This window comes from Mobula birostris, chromosome 13 (genome assembly GCF_030028105.1).
Source record: "Mobula birostris isolate sMobBir1 chromosome 13, sMobBir1.hap1, whole genome shotgun sequence".
In the NCBI taxonomy this organism is placed as follows: Eukaryota; Metazoa; Chordata; class Chondrichthyes; order Myliobatiformes; family Myliobatidae; genus Mobula; species Mobula birostris.
Window position 1 is genome coordinate 50,572,080 of NC_092382.1, and position 25,211 is coordinate 50,597,290.

At 47.3% G+C, this 25,211-nt stretch overlaps 1 protein-coding gene across 1 annotated transcript in view; it reads left to right on the forward strand.

Moving 5' to 3' along the window:
- LOC140207931 (uncharacterized) overlaps positions 1-25,211 on the forward strand; it is a 139,298-nt gene that overhangs the window by 111,452 nt on the left and 2,635 nt on the right. The window contains 1 exon segment of the mRNA XM_072276469.1: positions 1,722-1,729. Coding sequence (XP_072132570.1) covers positions 1,722-1,729 — 8 coding nt within the window.

The window sequence follows — 25,211 nt, forward strand, 5'->3', positions numbered from 1 at the left end:
CATTCAGCCCACACCACCCGTACACGTAGTCAGATCCCCTTCACCCACATCCACCCTCCCAGCTAGGGGACCCACAACTAAATGATTCCACAATCCCAGCTCAGCACAAAATAAAACCGGGGCTGCAAGACCGCAGAGCCCGGAGCCTCTGACTGTCAGGCAGAGCTTGTACTCGAACATTTCCCACTGCAACCGGCCCTCGATTTACACAAACCCGAGATCAGCCCCTTCCTCACCGCCGCCCGTACAGGAGGACCACCGGCGACGGCTGGGGTCTGCACCGAGTCTGCGTTTTGCAGGAGGTTCGCCGCGGCACCACCAGTCTGCAGATGCTGGAAATCCGAAGCAACACAAACAAAATGCTGGCCGAACTCGGCAGGCCGGGCAGCAGCTATGGACAGTCAACATTTCCAGCTGAACCCTCCTTCAGGAATGAGAAGGAAGGGGGGAAATATCGGAACAAAAACGGGGCGGGTGAGGAAGGGGTATCGATAATCCACAATGAACTTTAATGAGCAATAAATATAATTCCTCTCTTTGATCACTGTCTGAATGATCCCCTGACTCTGAGAGGAAGGGGTGTCTATGGTCCACATTGTCAGGGTGTTGAGTTTACCAGGAGACAAAGACTGCAGGGACGGGAGGTTTTCTGGTCACTAATACACTGTGTGTGGACCCCGCTGGCAATTCTGGTGTTGTGACCCGAATCGAGACAAACACCACGCTGCCCACTCCACCAACAACACGGCACAGCCGGACACATAACAGGGGACTTTACATCTCACAACACTGGATTCAGTGATGAAACCCGAGATTAATGTTGTTGTCCCACTGAAATCATAAGAAACGTCCATTCAGGTGCTTTTAAATACGTCCACGCTCACGCGCCTGACGTCACACATGGTTTCCCATCGCGCGTACCTGACGTCACACACGCGCTGCTGTGCTCGCGCTGAAACAGTTTAACGGCTGAGCTACCGACCACGAGACCCCTCCACCCCTCACCTCCGCTGCGCTGTAGTCATTGGCCCGAGGCGATGTCAATCATTGTTTCCGCCCAATAGCGGAGGCGGACCAGCCGAGAGGGCGTTACCCCGCTGACATCTCAAGAGGAACAAATCCCAAAGTAAATGTCCGCTTTCTGATTTATTTCCATTTCCCTCCGAGGGAAGTTGGGGCGTTTGTGAAGCGTCTCCTGCGGCCGGAGTCTGATGTGTCGCTGAGAGGTAGGAGGAGACCGCTCGGCCCGTCGGTTTGATGCCGGTTCCCCGGGGAGGGAGAGGATGAAGACGGTGAGAGAGGGGGCGGACAGGATGTTTGTCCCGGTGGGGACAGGAGGGGCTCATCTGTGGAAATGTCTGAGCCCACGGTGGTGGCGATTCACCACATTGGGGGGCAAACACCGGCAGACTGTTGCCCTGCAAGCGGGGCCAATGGTCCGGGCAAAGTGACAATTATTTGTGTTTTGTTGAGATTGTACCGGGAATATGGTGTAAAATCCCGCTCCCCACACTAACACGGGTTATACAGACCAAAGAACAAACTGCCGGAGGAACTCAGTGGGTCGGGCAGCATCTGTGGAGGGAAATGGACCGTCAACATTTCGGGCCGAGACCCTCCCTCTGGACTGAGAGTGGACGGGAAATAGTCCGAGAAAAGAGGTGAGGGGTGGGGATGGGGCAAGAGCTGGGGAGTGAGAGGTGGGTCCAGGTGAGGGGGAGGTGGGAAGGTGGAAATAGTGACAGGGGTGGGAGGTGAGTGGTTGGGGCAACACGGGGCTGCACAAGATGGAAATTAATTCCATAGAGGGTTAACAAAGAGGATAGAGAGTATTTGTTATAGAGAGTGCAATGAAGATTCACCAGACTGATCCCTGGAGTGGTGGGTCATCATATGAAGAAAGATCAAATGTGATAACCCTTTCATTTAGAGAATCGAGGACTGAGAGTTGAACACATTGAAATGCACAACATCATTACCAGTTGAACCAGGGATCCCAGTCTCTGAAAAAGGGGGTGGACTGTCCGGGACTGAGATGAGGGGAAATGTCTCCACTCCGAAGGTGGTGAATGTCTGTAAATCCCCACCACAGAGGGCGGTGAAGACTCAGTGATCGTCCTCACATAAAACAGAGGCCGGCAGATGTGTGGAGACTGGAGGGATCGAGGAAATGAGGATCGGACAGAAACATGTGGCTGAGATGGGAGAGCAGCAGCCATCTTGTTGATGGTTAGAGGGGCTGAATGGCCACCTCCTGCTGTTTCTCACTTGGTGTTTCAGTGTTCCTGTCCAGTGAGGCCGGAGGAATGTGAATAGAAATTAGTGTTTATAAACACAGACTGATTTAAGTGAAACCTGCACATTTCCAGTTTGTGTCTGAAAAGTTTGTCGGATCGGGATGGGAATCGACCCCGTAACTCTGTGACCTGGAGGTGGAGGGAAAGGGAGAGGGAAGATATGGAGGGAAAAGGTAAATACGTATCTGGTGTAAATAGGGAATAATGTGGGAAATGCGGCGGATGGGTCGGACAGCGGGTGAGGGGCGAGGAGCAGAGTCACCTGTTCAGGTGGGAGACCCTCCACCCGTCACCTGATCCCATTTCCTGTTCACATTTCCCTGCAGATCTGCAGCATCTGCCGGTCACTGCTCTACGTGTCCGTGTAGCTTCATCTTCTGCCCATTCAGACAAGGCAGTGAGATCCGGATCTGTCACGTCCTCTCGTCGTGGGTGGACAATATGTTTTTATCTGCAATATTTTCAGCATGTTTCATTCCACTGTTTTAACCTGCTGAAGTGCAGCCAATGTTTCTGGATCTATGGCCCATTTATGTGAGAATTTAGCCTTTTCTATTTATCTGAGCTTCTCATAAATGTGTAGTTTAGTTAAGCTTCACTCCAGAATTTGCAATGCAACAACCCAGTCAGTCAAATAGTTCCACACAATTAAAATAGTTTATTTTTATGTTGTACTACTTACATCATTTAACTGTTTAATATGTATGTTCTTATTTTAAATCACAATTGTTAAAATCTATTGTTATGAATTAGGTTCTACTGCTGCTGCAGAGACAATGAATTTCATGATATATGCTGGTGCTATTAAACCTGATTCTGATATTGGTATGGGAGACCTACCACCGGTCACCTGATCCCAGTCACCGCAGATCGTAATGCGAGATTGAAGCCTTTTCCATTTATCTGCATTCCTCAGAAATGACAACAGTTAAGTTTCCTTCTGTGGTTCCAGAGCAGAAGCTCAGTCTGTCTAATATTTCCACACAATTAAAATGGGGAATTTGTTTATTATCATCACGTACTGAGCTACAGTGAAATTCTTGCCTGACGTACCATCCACACAGATCACTACATTACTACAGTACATTGAGCTGATATACGACAAAACAATAACTGTAACAAAGCATTATGGCTGCAGAGAAAGTGCAGTGCAGATAGACATATGGTGCAGGGTCACATCGAGTTACATTGTGAGGTCGAGCCCATTTTATCATTCATTTGGCTTATAACCGCAGACAGGAAGCCGTCCTTAAGCCTGGTGGTTCGCGCTTTAAGGCTTTTGTATCTCTTTCCCGATGGGGGAGCGGGTTGGCAGCAAGAATGTCCGGGTTGTGAGGATCTTTGAGTACCCGGCCTGCTTTTCCGACGCAGGGGAAGTGTAGGAAGAGTCCATGGAGGGGAGGCTTGTTTCTCTGATGTTCCCATGTGAGACCAAAGTTCTCTGCAGTTCCTTGCCGTCATGGGCAGAGCAGTAGCCATGCGAAGGCGTGAAGTATCGACAAGGAGCTCAGAGACCTCGGCCCTCACCCTGCCTTGTGTAGCTGGATCCTGGACTTCCTGTCAGATCGCCGGTAGGTGGTAAGAGTGGGCTCCCTCACCTCTGTCTCTCTGACCCTCAGCATACATACCCCACAGGGCTGTCTCCTTGGCCCCCTCCTTTACTCACTGTGCACCCATGACTTGTGTCGCAACCCACAGTGCCAATCTGCTAATTAAATTCACTGACGACCCTACATTGATTGGCCTAATCTCAAATAATAACTTTCAATCGATCAAATGCATCCTGACAAGGCTCGGTCCAGACAAACTTTTCAACCTTCTTTGTGTAAGTGAAAAAGGGGGTTGGAGTACGGGATAGGAAGGGTTAAATGGTGTATGTGACCTGGAAAATATAGCAGGGGCGGGAACTAGACAACAGAACCGGGCACGGTTAGGATGTTGCAACTGCATGCTCATCTCTCAGAACAGGAGCGCTGACTGACCTGTACCTCTGCACCTGAAGCTGTTGTGACCCTGATGAAATTGCTGACCACTAAACCATCATAAGCGTGGACAGGGGAAACAGCTGCTAACTGAAACCTTTCTTTTGGATATAAATGTAACCTTGTACTCGTGCTGGGCAGAGCTGACTGCCAGGCGCTGTAGAAGCGTATGGTGGTTACCTCTGCTCGGATCAGGTTGAATAAAGAATTGATCGTGGTCTCTGAGTGAATGGTGAATTGATAAGGACAACTTGGCGAGCCAGCCAGGAGTCCCAACGGGAGCCTCCAGCGGCCCTGGTGTTAGTGAACTAGCGATCCACTGGACGCCGCTGAGACGGGCGGGCCCACGGGGTGACTTTCCCCTGGTCCTCTCACGGTCTCCTTTGGTTGCTTGTTCCCCTCAGGGTTCCTGCTGAGCTGCTCAGCGGACTCCACGGACCACAGTCGGTAGAGGCCACGAGGGGAAGTGGTTTTAACGTTGACGGATTTCTGTATGAGAAATAGTGTCTGAGAAACAGGGAGTCGGGGATTCCGAGACCAGAGACCGACACGCAGTGAAATAGTGTCTGAGAAACAGGGAGTCCGGGACTCCGAGACCAGGGGCCGACACGCAGTGAAATAGTGTCTGAGAAACGGGGAGTCGGGGACTCCGAGACCAGGGGCCGACACGCAGTGAAATAGTGTCTGAGAAACGGGGAGTCCGGGACTCCGGGGCCAGGGGCCGACACGCAGTGAAATAGTGTCTGAGAAACAGGGAGTCCGGGACTCCGAGACCAGGGGCCGACACGCAGTGAAATAGTGTCTGAGAAACAGGGAGTCGGGACTCCGAGACCAGGGGCTGACACGCAGTGAAATAGTGTCTGAGAAACAGGGAATCCGGGACTCCGAGACCAGGGGCCGACACGCAGTGAAATAGTGTCTGAGAAACAGGGAGTCCGGGACTCCGGGGCCAGGGGCCGACACGCAGTGAAATAGTGTCTGAGAAACAGGGAGTCGGGGACTCCGGGGCCAGGGGCCGACACGCAGTGAAATAGTGTCTGAGAAACAGAGACTCCAGGACTCCGGGCCAGGGGCCGACACGCAGTGAAATAGTGTCTGAGAAACAGGGAGTCCGGGACCAGGGCCGACACGCAGTGAAATAGTGTCTGAGAAACAGGGAGTCGGGACTCCGAGACCAGGGGCCGACACGCAGTGAAATAGTGTCTGAGAAACCGGGAGTCCGGGACTCCGAGACCAGGGGCCGACACGCAGTGAAATAGTGTCTGAGAAACAGGGAGTCGGGACTCCGAGACCAGGGGCCGACACGCAGTGAAATAGTGTCTGAGAAACAGGGAGTCCGGGACTCCGGGGCCAGGGGCCGACACGCAGTGAAATAGTGTCTGAGAAACAGGGACTCCGAGACCAGGGGCCGACATGCAGTGAAATAGTGTCTGAGAAACGGGGAGTCCGGGACTCCGAGACCAGGGGCCGACACGCAGTGAAATAGTGTCTGAGAAACAGGGAGTCGGGGAGTCCAGGACTCCGAGACCAGGGGCCAACACGCAGTGAAATAGTGTCTGAGAAACAGGGAGTCGGGACTCCGGGGCCAGGGGCCGACACGCAGTGAAATAGTGTCTGAGAAATGGGGAGTCCGGGACTCCGGGCCAGGGGCCGACACGCAGTGAAATAGTGTCTGAGAAACAGGGAGTCCGGGACTCCGAGACCAGGGGCCGACACGCAGTGAAATAGTGTCTGAGAAACAGGGAGTCCGGGACTCCGAGACCAGGGGCCGACACGCACGATTTGTTTTGGAGGTCCAGGACCTCAATGAGGGGTTACAATCCCCGACGAAGGATTGTGAGTATTAAAGCCTGCCGGTGCTAATAAATTGGGCAGCGGATCATTGGTAGTGACCTATTACATTTTTCTTTGAGTGTGTTACAGCAAATTGGTCAGCGGGTTAGTGGCAATATCCTATTACATTTTGAAGCTGGTAACCATTCTAATTGGCGTAGGAGGGGACGGGGCGTGTAGATTAAATTGATCAGCACAGGGCAGAGCAGACGTTTGGCCAAACACAGGGGAAGTGGCTCTCCCCTGCAGTCCATCCGGATGCTGTAGAAACGTTTTAGGTACACTTGTGAACTAGTGGAAATCTCGCTTTTCTACGAGTGACTGAGTTGGGGTCGCCTCGCTCACGAGTACTGCAGTAAAAGATTCGGGGAGGGACGGGTGATATTTCACTGAAACTGCAGCCAGCCTCAGACCGGTTGTTAGAGGGGAAATCTCCCACGCGAAGGTCAGGACCTTGAAGTGGATTCGGGAGTAAAGTGATAAACATGGGTCAGACTGTGGATAAGGGGGACATTACCACGCCACTCGGAAAGATGTGTAAGGAAAATCCGGAGCTAGAAAAGAACCTAAGACGTCTTAGTGCGCGCTTAAATAAAAGATTGGTGGTGGGGGTGGAAATTGGCCGTTGGGGGGAACTTGGGACATGGACAAATGCAAAAAAACAGAGACTGAAGTCTAGAAGCAAAATTGCTCTTAATAATGGAAAGATTTGATTACAATGTGGGTAAAAGTAGCGGACAGATTAAATGAGCGTTCCAGCCAGACATCCTGGGAAGAAAATGCCAAAAAACGAAACATCCCTATTACCGATGATCAGGGCCAGGTCCGACCATATGTGGTTGTAAAGGCCTTATGTGAATTATTTGATAAACAACAAATTAAATCAACCGGGAAAGATGCACCTTTGGATATGTCAGGACTGCTGATTTCATTTGACACCGTCGAAGAAACCGACAATGAGGATGTAACAGTTCCTTCAGCCCCCTGCAGGAATCCCACTCCCTCCCCCACCCGGTTTACCAAATCCTTCAGGTCAGGTCTCGAAACCACCCCCTATTCTCCTACCCCCACATCAGCCCCCGTGACGGCCCCCGTCCCGGCATCCTCCGTACTTCCCGGGACTATCACTGATGGCAGATCAGGTACCCCACAATTTTCGGACTATATTGCTACCCGAACTCACTGGCGGACCACACAGCTTCCAGTCCCAAAGCCCCAGCCGAAGCGCAACGCGGTGGCTCGCCCAACTGACGGACTGTTGGGCCATGGTCCCACCCTAGATCCCCAGGACCCTGATGATCCAGACCCCAACTCTAATTTTGATCATGAGTCCGAGAATGACTGGCCTCCGTTGACCTGACAGTTCCCATTTAGGACTGTGCCTAATCCCCAGGCAGGCCAGCATAATCAGGGACCAACTATTGAGGTATACACTCCTTGGAAGCCTCAGGAAATGGCCATGATAATGCAAGGGGCCCCCGACAAAAAGACCGATCCCGAAGGGTTCATAGATCACCTACTACGCGTAATCCGAATCTATCAGGCTGCTCCCCAGGACCTTTATTGCCTCTGTTACATGGCCCTTAATCCTGTGGAACAGGAGAAATGGCGTTAGGCCCAAGGGGGCCATGCAGATTGGGCGGCTTTTAGTGCCGCTTTCCCCCAGGGCCCGGACCAGATCCAACGCATTGGAGACACCCTGAGAAGGGCCTTGTCCCAACCAATGGATCTGATCAGAGTATTGAATTGTAAACCTCGGAAAGACGAGGACGGTCCCGAGTTTTTTGACAGGTTTGCTTCCATTTACGCCACGTATGCTGGGGATCCCAACTTTGGTCAGGAAAACGCTTCCCCCCACTTTAATGCCCTCCTTATGCAGTGCCTGCCGGAGGAGGTCTGTCTGAATGATCTCCGGCCACCGGTGGCGCTACATGGACCTCCGGCAACTGGTGGCGCGGCATGGACCTCCGGCCACCGGTGGCGCTGCATGGACCTCCAGCCACTGGTGGGATGAGCAGACCTCCGGCCACCGGAGGTGCTGCGGAGAACCTCCCATTAAACGCATGCGCAGTTGCCGGTGTGTGCCGTTCGGGCGGCGGTGAGGAAGATTTCCTCGTGGTTGTGTAAATCTGGGTTAGGGCATTGAGAAAGGAGCACTATTCTGCCGGACGGCCGGAGCAGGGGTGCAGTGGCAATTTTTTTAGGTGTCGGAGCTGTAACAGGGGCGATTGATAAGATCGTGGCCTAAGTTAGAAGGCCTAAAGTTATACAGCTCTCGTTACATGCACGTGTAGTTCAACTCTTTGAGTGACTATGCTGAAAGTTTGGAGTTAATAACTTTTGTGGTATTTCTGTTTCAGATAATTGAAAAATGCTAGGTTTTCTAAAATTGGCGCCTTCCACCTTAGGCCACGAACTTACCAATCACCCCTCGGCATTTCAGCAATGATCAGCTTTATGTATGAGGAGCACTTGATGGTTCTGGACCTGTGCTCAATGGAGTTCAGAGGGACGGTGGGGGTGGTGAGGGGATGTATGGTTAAGTAAACCCATCGAATGCTGAAAAGCCTGGATACAGTGGACATGGAGAGGATGTTTCCATTAGATAGAGAGTCTGTAATCTCACAGTAGAGTCTCAGAATAAAGATGCTTCCCTTAAAAACTCAGATGAGAAAAAAAATTTGGGGAAAATATGTCTGATCTGTGGAACTTGTTGCCGCAGAGATTGGTTGAAGCTGCCATTTGGGTATATTTATGACAGAAATTAATATGTTCATGATTGCTAAGTAGCTTCAGGGTTACAGGAGGAAGGCAGGAATATGGTGTTGGAATAAAACTCAGCCATGGTTGAGTGATGGGGCAGACCAGATGGATCGAATCACCTAATTCTGTTCCTGTGTCTTATGTCTTACCATGACTGACTGATGGCTCCTTCTTATCCCATATCGTTTTGTGACGTGTGAGGGACAATAAAAGATTGTTCACTGAGATCATTATATCTGCCTACAACGTTTAAATTTCAGTGAGTTTTGTTCTTAGAAGCATGAAGCAGAAATGTTTGGTTCTCCTTTTTATTGTTAATGGGCTTCATTACATGTTAAAGTTAGACCTGCGGTGAGAGATTTATTGGAAGAAAAACCCCAAATGGAAGCAAACCACGACTGAAGACGAGGGAACAGCAACAAGTGAACCAGCCCGAGGATTGAGAGCATCAACTGGAGAGAACTCATCTGACTCGGAGATTCCAGTGATTCAGTCAGGAGAAAGTTTGGTGAGTCTTATTTACTCAAACACTAGTCCTTTAGACATTACATATCTATACAAGAGAAGGTAGGAAGCAGTTGGGGTGAGACTGAATGTGCCCAGAAGAGCCAGTTATGCCTCTGTCAGACCCAGCTGCAATCACTCCAGGTCTGGTAATGTGCTTCCAGCAGCCCAGCCCTTTAAAACCACTCCTATTCTGTGGAAGTCGAATCCAGATAAAGTCACTCAGAGACCGTTTAAGTACAAACTCTTTATTCCAAGCACCCGGGGCTTACTCAGTCTATGACTGTTCCCGCCCAATCCACTAACTGACTAACAATTTCCCTTACACCACAGATATATCCGTCCAGATACCCGCCACACAAGACAGGCTGGAGCCAAAGTTATTTACTACATGACAGCCCCTAAAGACAAATTACAAAATAGTCATAATGGCTTACACACACGGAACAGACTGAAGCTGTCCTATCTCTATGCATGAGTGCACAGGGAGATAAGCATCCTGAAACCCTAGCTAGCGACCCTCAAGAAGAAATATGGCTCAGCATGGCTCAGCACATCTGTTGATCATCAGCAGTTTCTTTCAGAAAAACAGGCTGCTATTGTTTAACGAAGTGTTAACCCTTTTACATACTTTATCATTCCCTCCTTTTGATTATTACTTGATCTACAAAGCAGTAATTTTTTACAGAGAAAGCAACAACGGTAATGATAACAATCATATGTACAACTATTCGGCCATAATGCAATATAATGCCCCACATATTACTGAACAGGCCTTCGAAGACCACCATTTCGACCCTTTGGTGAACCCATGTAAATCCTGCCCTACTTTCTTGATGCTGTCAGTCTCCTTGGCAGTGTGCTTGGAGAGGGATGTAATGTTAGTAGAGTCATCAGGGATATAGGTGCAGCATTCTGTGTCAATAATAGCACAGGTTCCCCCTTTCTCAGCCAGGATAAAATCTGAAGCCATACGATTCTGTGGGATTGTTTGCCGGATTGCAATCATTTCAGTGGATATTTCTGTTACTTGGGCCTGTGATTCTGTCAGAGCCCCTGCAGTATTGTGGCCAGCTCCTCAAGTGTTGTAGCCAAACTGATTATCTCTCGTGAATTCCTGGCTACTCCATAGGAGAGAAAAGCGATCATCCAAAATCGCTCAGTCTCAGCTTCTCCGCTGCTGGGCACCTGCAAGTATGGCCAGGATGCATATTTCCCAGTATAGGAAGTTCTGTTTGAGAGATACCATCCCTCAGAACACTGACAGCCACAGTTATCTCTGACTGGACCACAGTTCCTCACCTCACTTCCCCGGGTGTTATTTGAGAAAGCCCAGGCTGAGAGTTCCTCACTCTGGTTCAGTGGGATTACTGTTGCGTAACCGGCAACAATGAATATTTACCGAGACAGGTTTTATAAAAACAACCAAACATTTATTAAACACGTATAAACGATAAGGAGGTAAAAACAAAGGAAAACTTTAACTGGAGGTTAACAGGTACGCAGTTGTTCACCAGCTCGCCACTCGACTCTGGTTCTTAAAGTGTTAAATGCTGAAAACAGTTCTTAAAGCGATACAGTCAGGTACAGTTCTTAAAGCGATAACTTCGAAAGTCCAACAGTTTTACACATTCAATTGGGAGAGACTTCTCTGGAGAACGATTTCTTCACCGACGCACCTTTACTGCCGGTTCTGTCCACAGGATTCCCGATGCCAAAAATAAACAATTTAAATCAACTGACCTCAAATTCCTTTTAGAGAGAGAGAGCGTTTGTGCATGAACTCATTGCGCTATTGCAAGAGTTACCTCAATGCAGGTTCTCTCCAACGAAGACTCAAAAAGGTCGATCCTTTATTAAACTGCCAACCGATGCCGACTTCTCTCGATCCTTCACTTCGATGAATTCTTCACTCTTCCTTCAAAACTGTCTGAATTGAGTAAATTGGCACTTCCAGCCACAAATTCCCAGCTCAAATACAATATCTTGTAAGAGAACACACCTTCTGTTTTAAAAATGAAACTGCGTCACAAAAACAAACACGTAACAGAAACGGAGGCACAACACGTTCTACCTGGAAATCCACAAACTCAAAACCCCACTGCGTCACCTGAGTCAACCCTTATTTCGTCACGGGGCACATGTCATCACCTGACCTCACATCGGCGGGAAAATCACATCAGGTGACCTCCAAAATACCATTACCGCATTCTCACAAAAAACACAGATCTCCTTAAGCATGTAACATTACTGACATTGGAACCATAGTTTTACCATGCTGGGGAATTTCACCACAAACCCAGCAGGCCCCTAGTTCCACCTGTGTGACAGAAAGGTGTTAACATGGGGGCCCCTGGATGCTGGGGTGAGCCCTCTCAAAGACATAAACACGAACACCACTATCAACCAATACATTTTCCTTTAGTCGAGAGAGTCCTTCTACTCAGTTCCTTCAGTAACAGGTTTGTTGTCTGTTCGATGTATCCACCGAGATTGCCCCTTCAGTTTCACAGCCGTGGGAGTGGTCAGTAACTCCTGATATGGTCCTCTCCACCGAGGTCTGAGTTTCCCTCGATCCCAGTTCTTGATCAGGACAAAATTCCCAGGTTCTATGGTGGGATAGTCACTCCTCTCTGCGGGGTAGTTCTCTTCCTTGTAAGCATGTCATACCTGTGAATGTAATGCTTGGAGAATTTTGGTTCGTTGGCATATGTATTTCCCCATCTCTTCCCCTAGGGTATGCATATCCAATTTTGCTGGTAGACTTTCTGGGAGCAATGGTACACAAGGTCTTTGTTCCCAGGGTGTCCTCATGGGCCGTCCATAAATGATTTCAGCTGGTGACAACCCTGTTTTCCCCTGTGGGGTAGCCCTCATGTGGATTAGGGCCAGCTTCAACCAAGTGAGTCCAGTCTCTGCTGTTAGTTCGGCCAATTTACTCTTCAGAGTGCCATTGGCAGTTTCCACTATGCCAGCGGCCTGTGGGTGGTGTACACAGTGGAATTGTTGCTTGATAGCTAGTTTGTTACAGACCCCTTTGTTTACTTTCACCACTAAGTGTGGCCCATTGTCAGAGCTCAGCATCTCTGGCAGGCCGTACTTGGGAATTATTTCCTGTAATAATACCTTCACAACAGTCATAGCAGTATTATTGGTAGTTGGAACAGCTTCAATCCATCTATTAAACAAGTCTATAATAACTATGCAGTATCTATAGCAATGCACTCTAGGCAATTCAATAAAATCAACTTGTAGACGTGAAAAAGGTTCGCCTGTCAAGGGAGACGTACCCGGTGTACAGGGTACAGGTTACCAACCCTTCCCTCCTTTTTGGGGTGTGTACAATATTGGTAAAAACTGTGCAGGAACACAAACCTGTCCCACTGGGGTGATCCAAAAACCTATATCGGGGTCTTTCTGGCATCCCATCTGGGACACAGTTTGCGTTCCTCCTCAGAGGCATCCCCCTGAAAAGTATGTACCTCCCGCATGTCTAGCAAATCCATTCTGCTTAAGTCACAGAAGGTTGCTTGAAGGAAACCCGAGGGAACTACAACTACCAAGGGTTCGACCGCACTTTTGGCTGTCTTATCCGCTAAAACATTGCCTGTAGTGACCCGGTCGGACATGCGGGTGTGGGCCGCACATTTAATAATAGACAAGACTCGAGATAGCTGTAGAGCGGTGAGTAAGTTGTTTACAAAGGTGGCATTACTAATGGGGTGGTCAGAGGCAGTCAGGAATCCCCATGTTCCCAGAGGACCCCGTAGTCATAGAAACATAGAAAATAGGTGCAGGAGTAGGCCATTCGGCCCTTCAAGCCTGCACCGCCATTCAGTATGATCATGGCTGATTATCCAACTCAGAACCCTGTACCAGCCTTCCCTCCATACCCCCTGATCCCTTTAGCCACAAGGGCCATATCTAACTCCCTCTTAAATATAGCCAATGAACTGGCCTCAACTGTTTCCTGTGGCAGAGAATTCCACAGATTCACCACTCTCTGTGTGAAGAAGTTTTTCCTCATCTCGGTCCTAAAAGTCTTTTCCTTTATCCTCAAACTGTGACCCCTCGTTCTGGACTTCCCCAACATCGGGAACAATCTTCCTGCATCTAGCCTATCCAATCCTTTTAGGATTTTATACGTTTCAATAAGATCCCCCCTCAATCTTCTAAATTCCAACGACTATAAGCCTAGTTCATCCAGTCTTTCTTCATATGAAAGTCCTGCCATCCCAGGAATCAATCTGGTGAACCTTCTTTGTACTCCCTCTATGGCAAGAATGTCTTTCCTCAGATCAGGGGACCAAAACTGCACACAATACTCCAGGTGTGGTCTCACCAAGGCCTCGTACAACTCCAGTAGTACCTCCCTGCTCCTGTACTCGAATCCTCTCGCTATAAATGCCAGCATACCATTCGCCTTTTTCACCGCCTGCTGTACCTGCATGCCCACTTTCAATGACTGGTGTATAATGACACCCAGGTCTCGTTGCACCTCCCCTTTTCCTGATCGGCCACGATTCAGATAATAATCTGTTTTCCTGTTTTTGCCACCAAAGTAGATAACCTCACATTTATCCACATTAAATTGCACCTGCCATGACTTTGCCCACTCACCTAACCTATCCAAGTCAACCAGCATCCTCTTAGCATCCTCCTCACTGCTAACACTGCTGCCCAGCTTTGTGTCATCCACAAACTTGGAGATGCTGCATTTAATTCCCTCATCCAAGTCATTAATATATATTGTAAACAACTGGGGTCCCAGCACTGAGCCTTGCGGTACCTCACCAGTCACTGCCTGCCGTTCTGAAAAGGTCCTGTTTATTCCCACTCTTTGCTTCCTGTCTGCCAACCAATTCTGTATCCACATCAATATCCTACCCCCAATACCGTGTGCTTTAAGTTTGCGCACTAATCTCCTGTGTGGGACCTTGTCAAAAGCCTTTTGAAAATCCAAATATACCACATCCACTGGTTCTCCCCTATCCACTCTACCAGTTACATCCTCAAAAAATTCCATGAGATTCGTCAGACGTGATTTTCCTTTTACAAATCCATGCTGACTTTGTCCGATGATTTCACCGCTTCCCAAATATGCTGTTATCACATCTTTGATAACTGACTCTAGCATTTTCCCCACCACCGATGTTAGGCTAACCAGTCTATAATTCCCCGGTTTCTCTCTCCCTCCTTTTTTAAAAAGCGGGATTACATTAGCCACTCTCCAATCCTCAGGAACTAGTTCAGAATCTAAAGAGTTTTGAAAAATTATCACTAATGCATCCACTATTTCTTGGGCTACTTCCTTAAGCACTCTGGGATGCAGACCATCTGGCCCTGGGGATTTATCTGCCTTTAATCCCTTCAATTTACCTAACACCACTTCTCTACTAACATGTATTTCCCTCAGTTCCTCCATCTCACTGGACTCTCTGTCCCTTACTATTTCTGGAAGATTATTTATGTTCAACTCCAAATGCATAACGGAACTCTGTGTAAACGTTCACACTTTTGTCTGTTGCTAGGATACAGGCACGAGTCAGAGCAAACAGCTCAGCCTTCTGGGCGGAGACAGCTGCTTCAAAAGAGGCTTGCTCAACTACTTCACTGTCCGTCACTATCACATAGCCAGAATATCGTTTTCCTGCTGGATCCACAAAAGAGTTTTCATCCTCATAAAACGTTGCCTCGGGCTTGAGGGGGTATTGCAGAATGGATGGGAGAGTCTGTTCTTCTTTCACGGTGATCTGGACAGGGAGGCAGTTGATGCTGCCGACTTCATGGCCTGAAATTTCCCAGAGATGGGGTACAACGTCTTGGATTCAGTCAGTATTAAAAGAGTGTCTTACCAGATGTCACGTCTTCACCTCCGACTCCTTCCAGTATCGGAGTTGGCCCACAACCAAGTCTTGCCAGTCTCCCTCGGTACTGGGGGCTTGTTTCGTCAGGGTGTAGGCAAGGAACCTCGGCTCTTTGGCTTGAACCCAGGGCAAACCCTAACGGTGATATAGGGAACCACTGGTCCTGTCTGTCGCCAAAGGAAATCTGGAACTTCAGCCAGTAATGCTCTGCCCTCTCTTCCTTTAACTTCTCCAATCACCGTGACTGGGAACTTCTGTCCCTCGAGGGATGCATAATATTGGCTTTCCTCAGTTGAACACCCCGTAGGGTCATAGCACAGAGTCACATGGGGGTCAACCACTGGCAGAAGGGGTTCAAACGCAGTGGAGTCCAGATTAAGTGCCCACCACTGGGGGGGTCGGTAACTGGGGACGCTGTCGGTTGTTTGCTATTCCCAGGGTGATACCCTTGTCTGTGCATGGAATATTGGCTTCCAACTGACAGAGCATGTCTCTTCCTGCTAGATTACACCCCTGACTAGTGGTGACTGTAAATGAAACCACACTGGTTCCCCAGGAATTCCACCTGCAGTGGCTGGGTACGTGGATACGTATGTTCTGTGCCTTCGAACCCAGACAGAGTGATTGTATCGTCTGATAGCTGGAATCGCTTTTCAGACACTATTTCCTGATCGAGAGTGGTTGTGGTTGCCCCCATATCAATCATAAACGGAATTGGAATTCCAGCAACTTGCAATATTACATTGGGCTTTTTCCGAGGGGTGGTACTCATGGTAGGAAGCATCCTTGCTTGTCAATTTCTAAATGGGTTGTTGTCCCCTCCTGTCCCTTGGTAGGTTTTTGTTCCCATTTCTGATCCCCAGATATAGTCCGCTCGTGTCCTTCCCACTGAACATATTCACCTTTAATATTAGTGCCCTTCGGGGCTGATCAGGATTCGAAAGTCGGCTCGCAATAGTATGTCAAAGCTCGTCGCATTCGATCTTGTTCACTGTCAGGCCAATCCATATTACTTGTTTTAATCATGTTGGCTAACTTGGTTGGTAAGCATTGGAACAGTAAGGTATTAAACTGGGGGAACGGATTCCCATCATTAAAGGCTTGGTCTCCTGCGAAAGTGCTGTAGCAGGCCACAAATCGCTCCCAATAGTCTGGTCCCGATTCCCCAGGCTTAGCTTTGCATTCAAGTACTTTAGTGATGTTCACAGGTTGGTGTAGAGCTGTTTCCAAGGCTTGAATAATCCGGTCTGTCTCTTTATTCTCATTATGGTTTCCCACCTGTAAGTCCTGATAGGTTTGGTAGCTCAATTCTGCCTTCCATTTCAGCCCTTCATCAGCTGAGAGAATCATGCAGCAGAGACAGAATAAATCTTCCCAGGTCGCATTATACATTTGTGTAGTACTGCGGACATACTGAGCAAACTGTGCTAGTTTTTCTTTTCTATCTGGGGCCTGATTCATGATCATTATCATTTCCTGAGGCTTCCAGGGTGCAGACAGAGGAATCACTGAGGTCCCTCCTCCTGCTCGTGGATTGGGCAGCATTCGGGTGGGCAATAGTCTTTGTGGAGCCATTAACTCTGGGGTTTTATTGGATTCTTCCCTCCCTGTCTCGGAATAATCCTTTGTATTCCCTTTCTGGATCTCAGGGTATAGAGACCTCCCCTCCCCTGTCGCCGCTGTCTACCCGAGCGGCCACTGTATCTGAGTACCCCGAGGATTGGGGTTCAGGGGCACTGGGTGCACTTGGCCCCTGGTAAGGTGGGGGTGTATGATGGGTGCCCACTCCTCATCACAGTGACTGCCCTCAAACAGGGTCAGTATGCCAGACATGGGTTCGGGATCCCTTGTTTCCCAATCAGTTCGAACTTTAGACTGACGTTCCTGCCCTTCTCTCCTATCATGGCCAGCCTTGGTTTGCTTACATTGTTTTTCCTGCTCTCGTTTCCGGTGCCCATCCACCCATTTACACTCCGCTTTTTAGTGTCTCCCAACCTTTGGCGTTCCTTCTGCAGTACATACCTCGATCCCTTTGTCACATGCATTATTCCTCCAACTTGCTAATAATATACTGTTCCACTTTACATCTGCCTTTTCCTTCCGTTCCCTTTTTAACAATTTCCACTTCTTTCCACAGTTCTTTTTCCATATCGAATTTACTGCTTGTTCTCATGAGGTAATATCCCAGGTTCCCCCCACCCCCCAGTGGCCACATTTTGTCCCCAATTTCTTATTCAGCTCTGCACTCAGCATTCACAAATCCTTTTCCTTGTCTGGAAAACTCTCACACATATTGTGTAGGGCTGCTCCTGGCCCACTCCTATCAATCGACTGCAGTGGATCCATGTTCTCCAAGTAAATTACCCAGCACATCTACCTCCTGCCCACTCAGTAAAATTTACCCAGTACCGCCTCCTGCCCACTTTTGCCTACCCTTATACGAGTCTCATAGAACCATAGACACTACAGCACAGAAACAGGCCTTTTGGCCCTTCTTGGCTGTGCCGAACCGTTTTCTGCCTAGTCCCACTGACCTGCACACGGACCATATCCCTCCATACACCTCCCATCCATGTATCTGTCCAATTTATTCTTAAATGTTAAAAAAGAACCCGCATTTACCACCTCGTCTGGCAGCTCATTCCATACTCCCACCACTCTCTGTGTGAAGAAGTCCCCCCTAATGTTCCCTTTAAACTTTTCCCCCCTCACCCTTAACCCATGTCCTCTGGTTTTTGTTCTCCCCTCGCCTCAGTGGAAAAAGCCTGCTTGCATTCATTCTCTCTATACCCATCATAATTTTATATACCTCTATCAAATCTCCACTCATTCTTCTACGCTCCAGGGAATGAAGTCCTAACCTATTCAACCTTTCTCTGTAACTGAGTTTCTCAAGTCCCGGCAACATCCTTGTAAACCTTCTCTGCACTCTTTCAACCTTATTTATATCCTTCCTGTAATTTGGTGACCAAAACTGAACAGAATACTCCAGATTCGGCCTCACCAATGCCTTACACAACCTCATCATAACATTCCAGCTCTTATACTCAATACTTTGATTAATAAAGGCCAATGTACCAAAAGCTCTGTTTATGACCCTATCTACCTGTGACGATACTTTTAGGGAATTTTGTATCTGTATTCCCAGATCCCTCTGTTCCACTGCACTCCTCAGTGCCTTACCATTAACCCTGTATGTTCTACGTTGGTTTGTCCTTCCAACGTGCAATACCTCACACTTGTCAGTATTAAACTCCATCTGCCATTTTTCAGCCCATTTTTCCAGCTGGTCCAAGTCCCTCTGCAGGCTCTGAAAACCTTCCTCACTGTCTACTATACCTCCAATCTTTGTATCATCAGCAAACTTGCTGATCCAATTTACCACATTATCATCCAGATCATTGATATAGATGACAAATAACAATGGACCCAGCACTGATCCCTGTGGCACACCACTAGTCACAGGCCTCCACTCAGAGAAGCAATTCTCTACCACCACTCTCTGGCTTCTTCCATCGAGCCAATGTCTAATCCAATTTACCACCTCTCCATGTATACCTAGCGACTGAATTTTCCTAACTAACCTCCCATGCGGGACCTTGTCAAAGGTCTTACTGAAGTCCATGTAGACAATATCCACTGCCTTCCCTTCATCCACTTCCCTGGTAACCTCCTCGAAAAACTCCAACAGGTTGGTCAAACATGACCTACCACGCACAAAGCCATGTTGACTCTCCCTAATAAGTCCCTGTCTATCCAAATGCTTGTAGATTCTGTCTCTTAGTACTCCCTCCAATAACTTACCTACTACTGACGTTAAACTCACCGGCCTATAATTTCCCGGATTACTTTTCGATCCTTTTTAAAACAACGGAACAACATGAGCCACTCTCCAATCCTCCGGCACTTCACCCGTAGACAGCGACATTTTAAATACATCTGCCAGGGCCCCTGCAATTTCAACACTGGTCTCCTTCAAGGTCCGAGGGAACACTCTGCCAGGTCCCGGGGATTTATCCACTTTAATTTTCCTCAAGACAGCAAGCACCTCCTCCTTTTCAATCTGTACAGTTTCCATGGTCTCACTACTTGATTCCCTCAATTCCATAGATTTCCTGCCAGCTTCCTTAGTAAATACAGACGCAAAAAACCTATTTAAGATCTCCCCCATTTCCTTTGGTTCCACACAAAGCCGACCACTCTGATCTTCAAGAGGAGCAATTTTATCCCTTACAATCCTTTTGCTCTTAATATACTTGTAAAAGCTCTTTGGATTATCCTTCACTTTGACTGCCAAGGCAACCTCATGTCTTCTTTTAGCCCTCCTGATTTCTTTCTTAAGTATTTCCTTGCACTTCTTCTACTCCTCAAGCACCTGATTTATCCTCTGTTTCCTATACATTTCATAGAACTCCCTCTTCTTCTTTATCAGAGTTGCAATATCCCTTGAGAACCAAGGTTCCTTATTCCTATTCAATTTGCCTTTAATCCTGACAGGACCATACAAAGTCTGCACTCTCAAAATTTCCCCTTTGAAGGCTTCCCACCTACCAATCACATCTTTGCCAGAGAACAACCTGTCCCAATCCATGCTTTTTAGATCCTTTCTCATTTCTTCAAATTTGACCTTCTTCCAGTTCAGAACCTCAACCCTAGGACCAGATCTATCCTTGTCCATGATCAAATTGAAACTAATTGTGTTATGATCACTGGAACCAAAGTGCTCCGCTACACAGACTTCTGTCACTTGCCCTAATTCGTTACCTAACAGGAGATCCAATATTGCATCCCCTCTAGTTGGTCCCTCTATATATTGATTTAGAAAACTTTCCTGAACACATTTTACAAACTCTAAACCATCTAGATCCCTAACAGTATGGGAGTCCCAATCAATGTATGGAAAATTAAAATCCCCTACCACCACAACTTTGTTTCCTGCAGTTGCCTGCTATCTCTCTGCAGATTTGCTCTTCCAAGTATCGTTGACTATTGGGTGGTCTGTAATACAATCCCACTAATGTGGCCATACCTTTCCTGTTTCTCAGCTCCACCCATAAGGACTCAGTAGACAAGCCCTCTAATCTGTCCTGCCTGAGCACTGCTGTAATATTTTCCCTAACAGGCAATGCTATTCCCCCACCTTTCATTCCTCTGCCTCGATCACATCTGAAACATCGGAACCCTGGAATATTAAGCTGCCAGTCCTGCCTCTCCTGTAGCCAAGTTTCACTAATTGCTACAACATCATAATTCTGTCTTCCGACAGATTCTGTCCCAATCCCGTCAAGGTATGTGATCAGCCTTGGGCGAGGGACCGTACCTCCAAAGGAACTAATGGAGAGCGACTAAAGGGCGCCCAGTTGGCCTACGGAGTCCCCAGAGTGGTCCAGCTGCTTACTCAGTCGGTCTGCTTGGCACTCCCTCTATTGGAATCCTGTTCGTGACGCCAAGTGTTAAACTTGAATCTGAGTAAAACTCAGAAGACCAGCTTCTTATCGTCACCACAGTTTATTGTGCATTCTCCTGCAGGAGTTTGAGACCCAGTTGTCAAAGGGAAGGCAGGTAAGAAGTGCCACCATCTGACAATTGGACTGACTTAGTTGGGTTACAGCCGTATATTTATACATAGTGAGCCCCATGCATTAATATTGCAAGATGTTATTTGAACTGGTACGCCCACCAAGTCTGTTGGTGCCAATCTTAATTACTTAGATAAGGGAGTTCGCTAAATCACGGTTTTATTTACAGATATATGTGCTGTCCAGTCCTTATCAGTTATTCTCTTTGCAAGGCCCTGATTTAATTACAGACAGATGTTCATTCCTGTCCTTATCGGCGAGTCCCCCTCCCTTTACTCAAACGAGGGTACAATGTACAATGTTATCAGCTCTCAGTCTGTCTCTCTGCAAGCCGCAGAGAACTGGTAATGAGCCTGTCTTAGCTAACTGCTGAAGACAGAGTTTACTTCAGTTCAAACGTTCCTATTCAGTCCCAATTATTCTTTTAGCCAGTGGTCACATCGGTTCAAAATGATGTTTTTATATATCCTCAATTCCTCAGGAGGGTTCGGGGGAAATATTTATGTCCAATACAGAAACTGGTGTCCCCTGTGTGCATTGTGCAGATGCAAAAGTTGCTGGAGAAAAGGCGCCACATCAGTAACTTATCAGTCTTGTGCACATAATATTTTCATACGTTGGAGCTCACGCCTCCGACTCCATCCACAGAGTCCTTCCGAGTCTCCGGCCACCCTCTGAACCCCCGAGGCCCGGTATCAACCGCCCTGGAACTGCTGTCCGTTCCCCGCCCGTCTGTCCTGTCTGCTCGCCTCCCGAAAAAAACCCGCCCTCCTCAACTCAGCACACACATACAAGATAACAGGACATGACTTCCATTGGTTAGCAAATGAATACAATTTCCATTATCACTGAGTATAACCCAAACATGCGGTTACGGAGAACCCCTTGTTCAGCAGTTAATCGTGCGAGAAGCCATTTTAGTATCACACTTCCGAGAAGCCATTTTGGTAATAAGCAACTAACAGTTAACAGTCCATCTAGTATTACTGAGAACCCTAGACATAGAAATCAATTAATCAGTCTGTTGGCCTGGTAGAAGATGATGTCCCGGAGCTTGTTTGTCCTTTTGCTGTGGTACTGTTTCCTGGATGGTAGCAGCAGGAACAGTTTGTGGTTTTGGTGAATTGGGTCCCAATATCCTTTGAGCCCTTTTTACACACCTGTCTCTGTAAATGTCCTGAATAGTGGGAAGTTCACATCTACAGATGCTCTGGGCTGTCCGCACCACTCTCTGCAGGTTCCTGTGATTAAGGGAAGTACAGTTCCCATACCAGGCAGTGATGCAGCCAGTCAGGATGCTCTCAATTGTGTCCCTGTAGAAAGTTCTTCGGACTTGGGGCCCCAGACCAAACTTCTTCAACCATCTGATGTGAAAGAGGTGCTGTTGTGCTCTTTTCACAACACAGCTGGTACGTACAGACCATGTGAGATCCTTAGTGATGTTTATGCCGAGGAACTTAAAGCTGTTCACCCTCTCAACCCCAGATCCATTGATGCCCATAGGGGTTACCCTGTCTCCAGTCCTCCCGTCGTCCACAATCAGCTCCTTTGTTTTTGTGACAATGAGGGAGAGTTTGTTTTCTTGACACCAGTCAGATGTTGTTCAGACGTCAGATAGAGTCAGCAATCAAATGGTTGAGCATGGTGCGATGAATGTGCTGAGCTGTGTATATCACAATGCAAGAAGCATCATAGGAAAGCCAGATGAGCTCAGGGCAGGGAATTATGATATTGTAGCCATTATTGGGACTTGGTTGCACCCAACAGTCTGAGTGATTTAGAGGAACAAACTTGTAGACAGATCACAGACCATGCCTGGAAACAAAGATTGTTCCTGTAAGTGATTTTAACTTTCTGTATATTGACTGGGACTCACATACTGTAAAAGCACTAGATGGGGTGGAGTTTGTCAAATGTGCCCTTAATCAGTACATAGAAGTGTGCAATGAACTGTTAGGAAATGATCCAGGGCTGGTGACAGAAATTGGTGATCATAATGCCATGAGTTTCAAAGTAAATATGGAAAAAGAGAGGTCTGGACCACGGGTTAAGATTTTAAATTAGAGAAAGGTCAATTTTGATGGTATCAGAAAGCATCTGACAAGTGTGGTTTGGGACAGACCGTTTTTTGGCAAAGAAGTCCTTGTAAGTGGGAGGCCTTCAGAAGTGAAATTTTGAGGATGCAGAGTTTGTATGTGCCTGCCAAAATGAAAGTTGAAAGGTAACTGGTGTAGGGAACCTTGCTTTTCAAGAGATATTGAGGCCCCAGATATTTTGTTCCTTTAAATACTTAAGACTATTGGGTGCAATCAAAGCCCATTAATGACTACAAAATCATGATTTTATGCACTGAGCTCATCAGACTTTTTTTGTAGTTGTCTTCTGTTGGTTTCTAAAAGGTTCCCAATAGATTTTGCTCTTTTGTTTGCCCTGTCTTTGGCTTTTATGTTCGCTTTAGCTTCTCATTTCAGCCACGGTTGTGTCCTCCTGCCTTCCCAATGCTTCTACTTCTTTAGGATGTATTGATCACTCAACTTCTGAATTGCTCCCAGAAACTCCAGCCATTGCTGCTCCATTGTCACTCCTACCGTATCCCTTCCAAACAAGTTCGGCCAGCTTCTCTGTCATAAAAACATGGAATAGTTCAGTACAGAAGTGGGCTATCTGGCCCATCTAGTCAATGCCAAAAAACATTTAAGCTGTCTAATGCAACTACCTGCACTGGGACCATCGCCCTCCATACCCCTACCATCCAGGTACCTATCAAACTTCTCTTAATGGTGAAACCGAGCTCATATTCACCACTTGTGCTGACATCGCATTCAACACTTTCACAACCATTTCTGTAAAGAGCTTTTGCACATGTTCCCATTAAATTTTCACCTTCCCCTCTTACCCATGACCTCTGGTTGTCATCCCACCCAACCTCAATGGAAAAAACTGCTTGCATTTACCCTATCTATAACCTCATAATTTTGTATATTACTGACAAATCCTCAAAGCAGTGTATAATTTCCTTGTTTATATCTAGTGCCTTTTTTAGGTGTATAAAATGATGATGGGCATTGAGTATTTGGATAGCCAATAGGCTCTTTTAACAGCCTCTTAGATAAGTACATGGAGCTTAGAAAAATAGAGGGCTATGCGCTAGGGAAATTCTCGGCAGCTTCTAGAGTAAGTTACATGGTAGGCGCAACATTGTGGGCTGAATGGCCTGGAATATGCTGTAGATTTCTATGTTCTATGTTGAACAGCAAAATAACTTCTTTTCTTTAATCTCTACAGGGTCCACCATTTTAATGCCGCTTTTCCACACTCCCACACACCCTTTGTCCATCTCCTGAGTAAATAAAGGTGAAAAAATATTTAAGATCTCCCCCCATCTGCTTTGGTTCCACACGTGGATTGCCATTTCGGTCTTCCAGCGGACCAAATTTGTACCTTACAACCCTTTTGCTCTTAATCTATCTCTAGAATCCCTGAGGATTATCCTTCATCTTTTCTGTGCCAGCAACCTCATGCCTTCTTTTAGCCATCCTGATTTATTTCCTATCTGTTCCCTTGCATTTCTTATACTCCATAAGAACCTACCTGCCTCTCCCTGTTCTGCAACTCCATTTTGTGCTTTACCAGGGTCTCAATATCTCTTGAAAACCAAGAGATACAGTTTCTAACTTTACCTTTTATTCTGACAAGCACGTACCTGCTTTGTACTACCAAAATTTTGCTTTGAAGGCCTCGCATTTACCAAGCACACCTTTGCCATAAAGCAACCTGTCCCAGTCCACAGTTGCCAGATCCTAGTGTCATAATTCCAGTGTTGTTCCATGCCGTGAACACATCCGCCTTTCCTACGCTGCTCCCTGTATTGAAATATACACTGTATATATTTCATGTATTGAAATGTTCACTGCACCATGGCAACTTTTTCATTCCTGACTTTGTCTGAGGACTGAACAACATTTGTCTCCACAACCCCTCCACTATCTGTTCTGTTACTCAGGCTCCAATTCCCCCTGCAACTTTAGTGTCACCCCCTTGCCCCCACCTTCCACTACACAGCTCTATCACCCCCTTGGCTTTCATTTCCCAGATCAATAAAAAGGAGGTGCATACCAGGTACATGCAGATAGGAACAAATAGAAATACAGGAAATTCAGGTGAACACTTATGAAAGAAATAAAAGAAGGCATGAGGTTGTCCAGCAGACAAGGTGAAGGAGAATCCTCAGGGATTCTGCAGATATGTTAAGAACAAAAAGATTGCAAGGGAAAAAAATTAATCCTGTGGAAGATCAGAATGGTAATCCATATGAGGTGACAAAATAGATGGGGGAGAGTTTTTCTGTATGTACACAGGAGATGGACACAGAGTCTATAGAAGTGA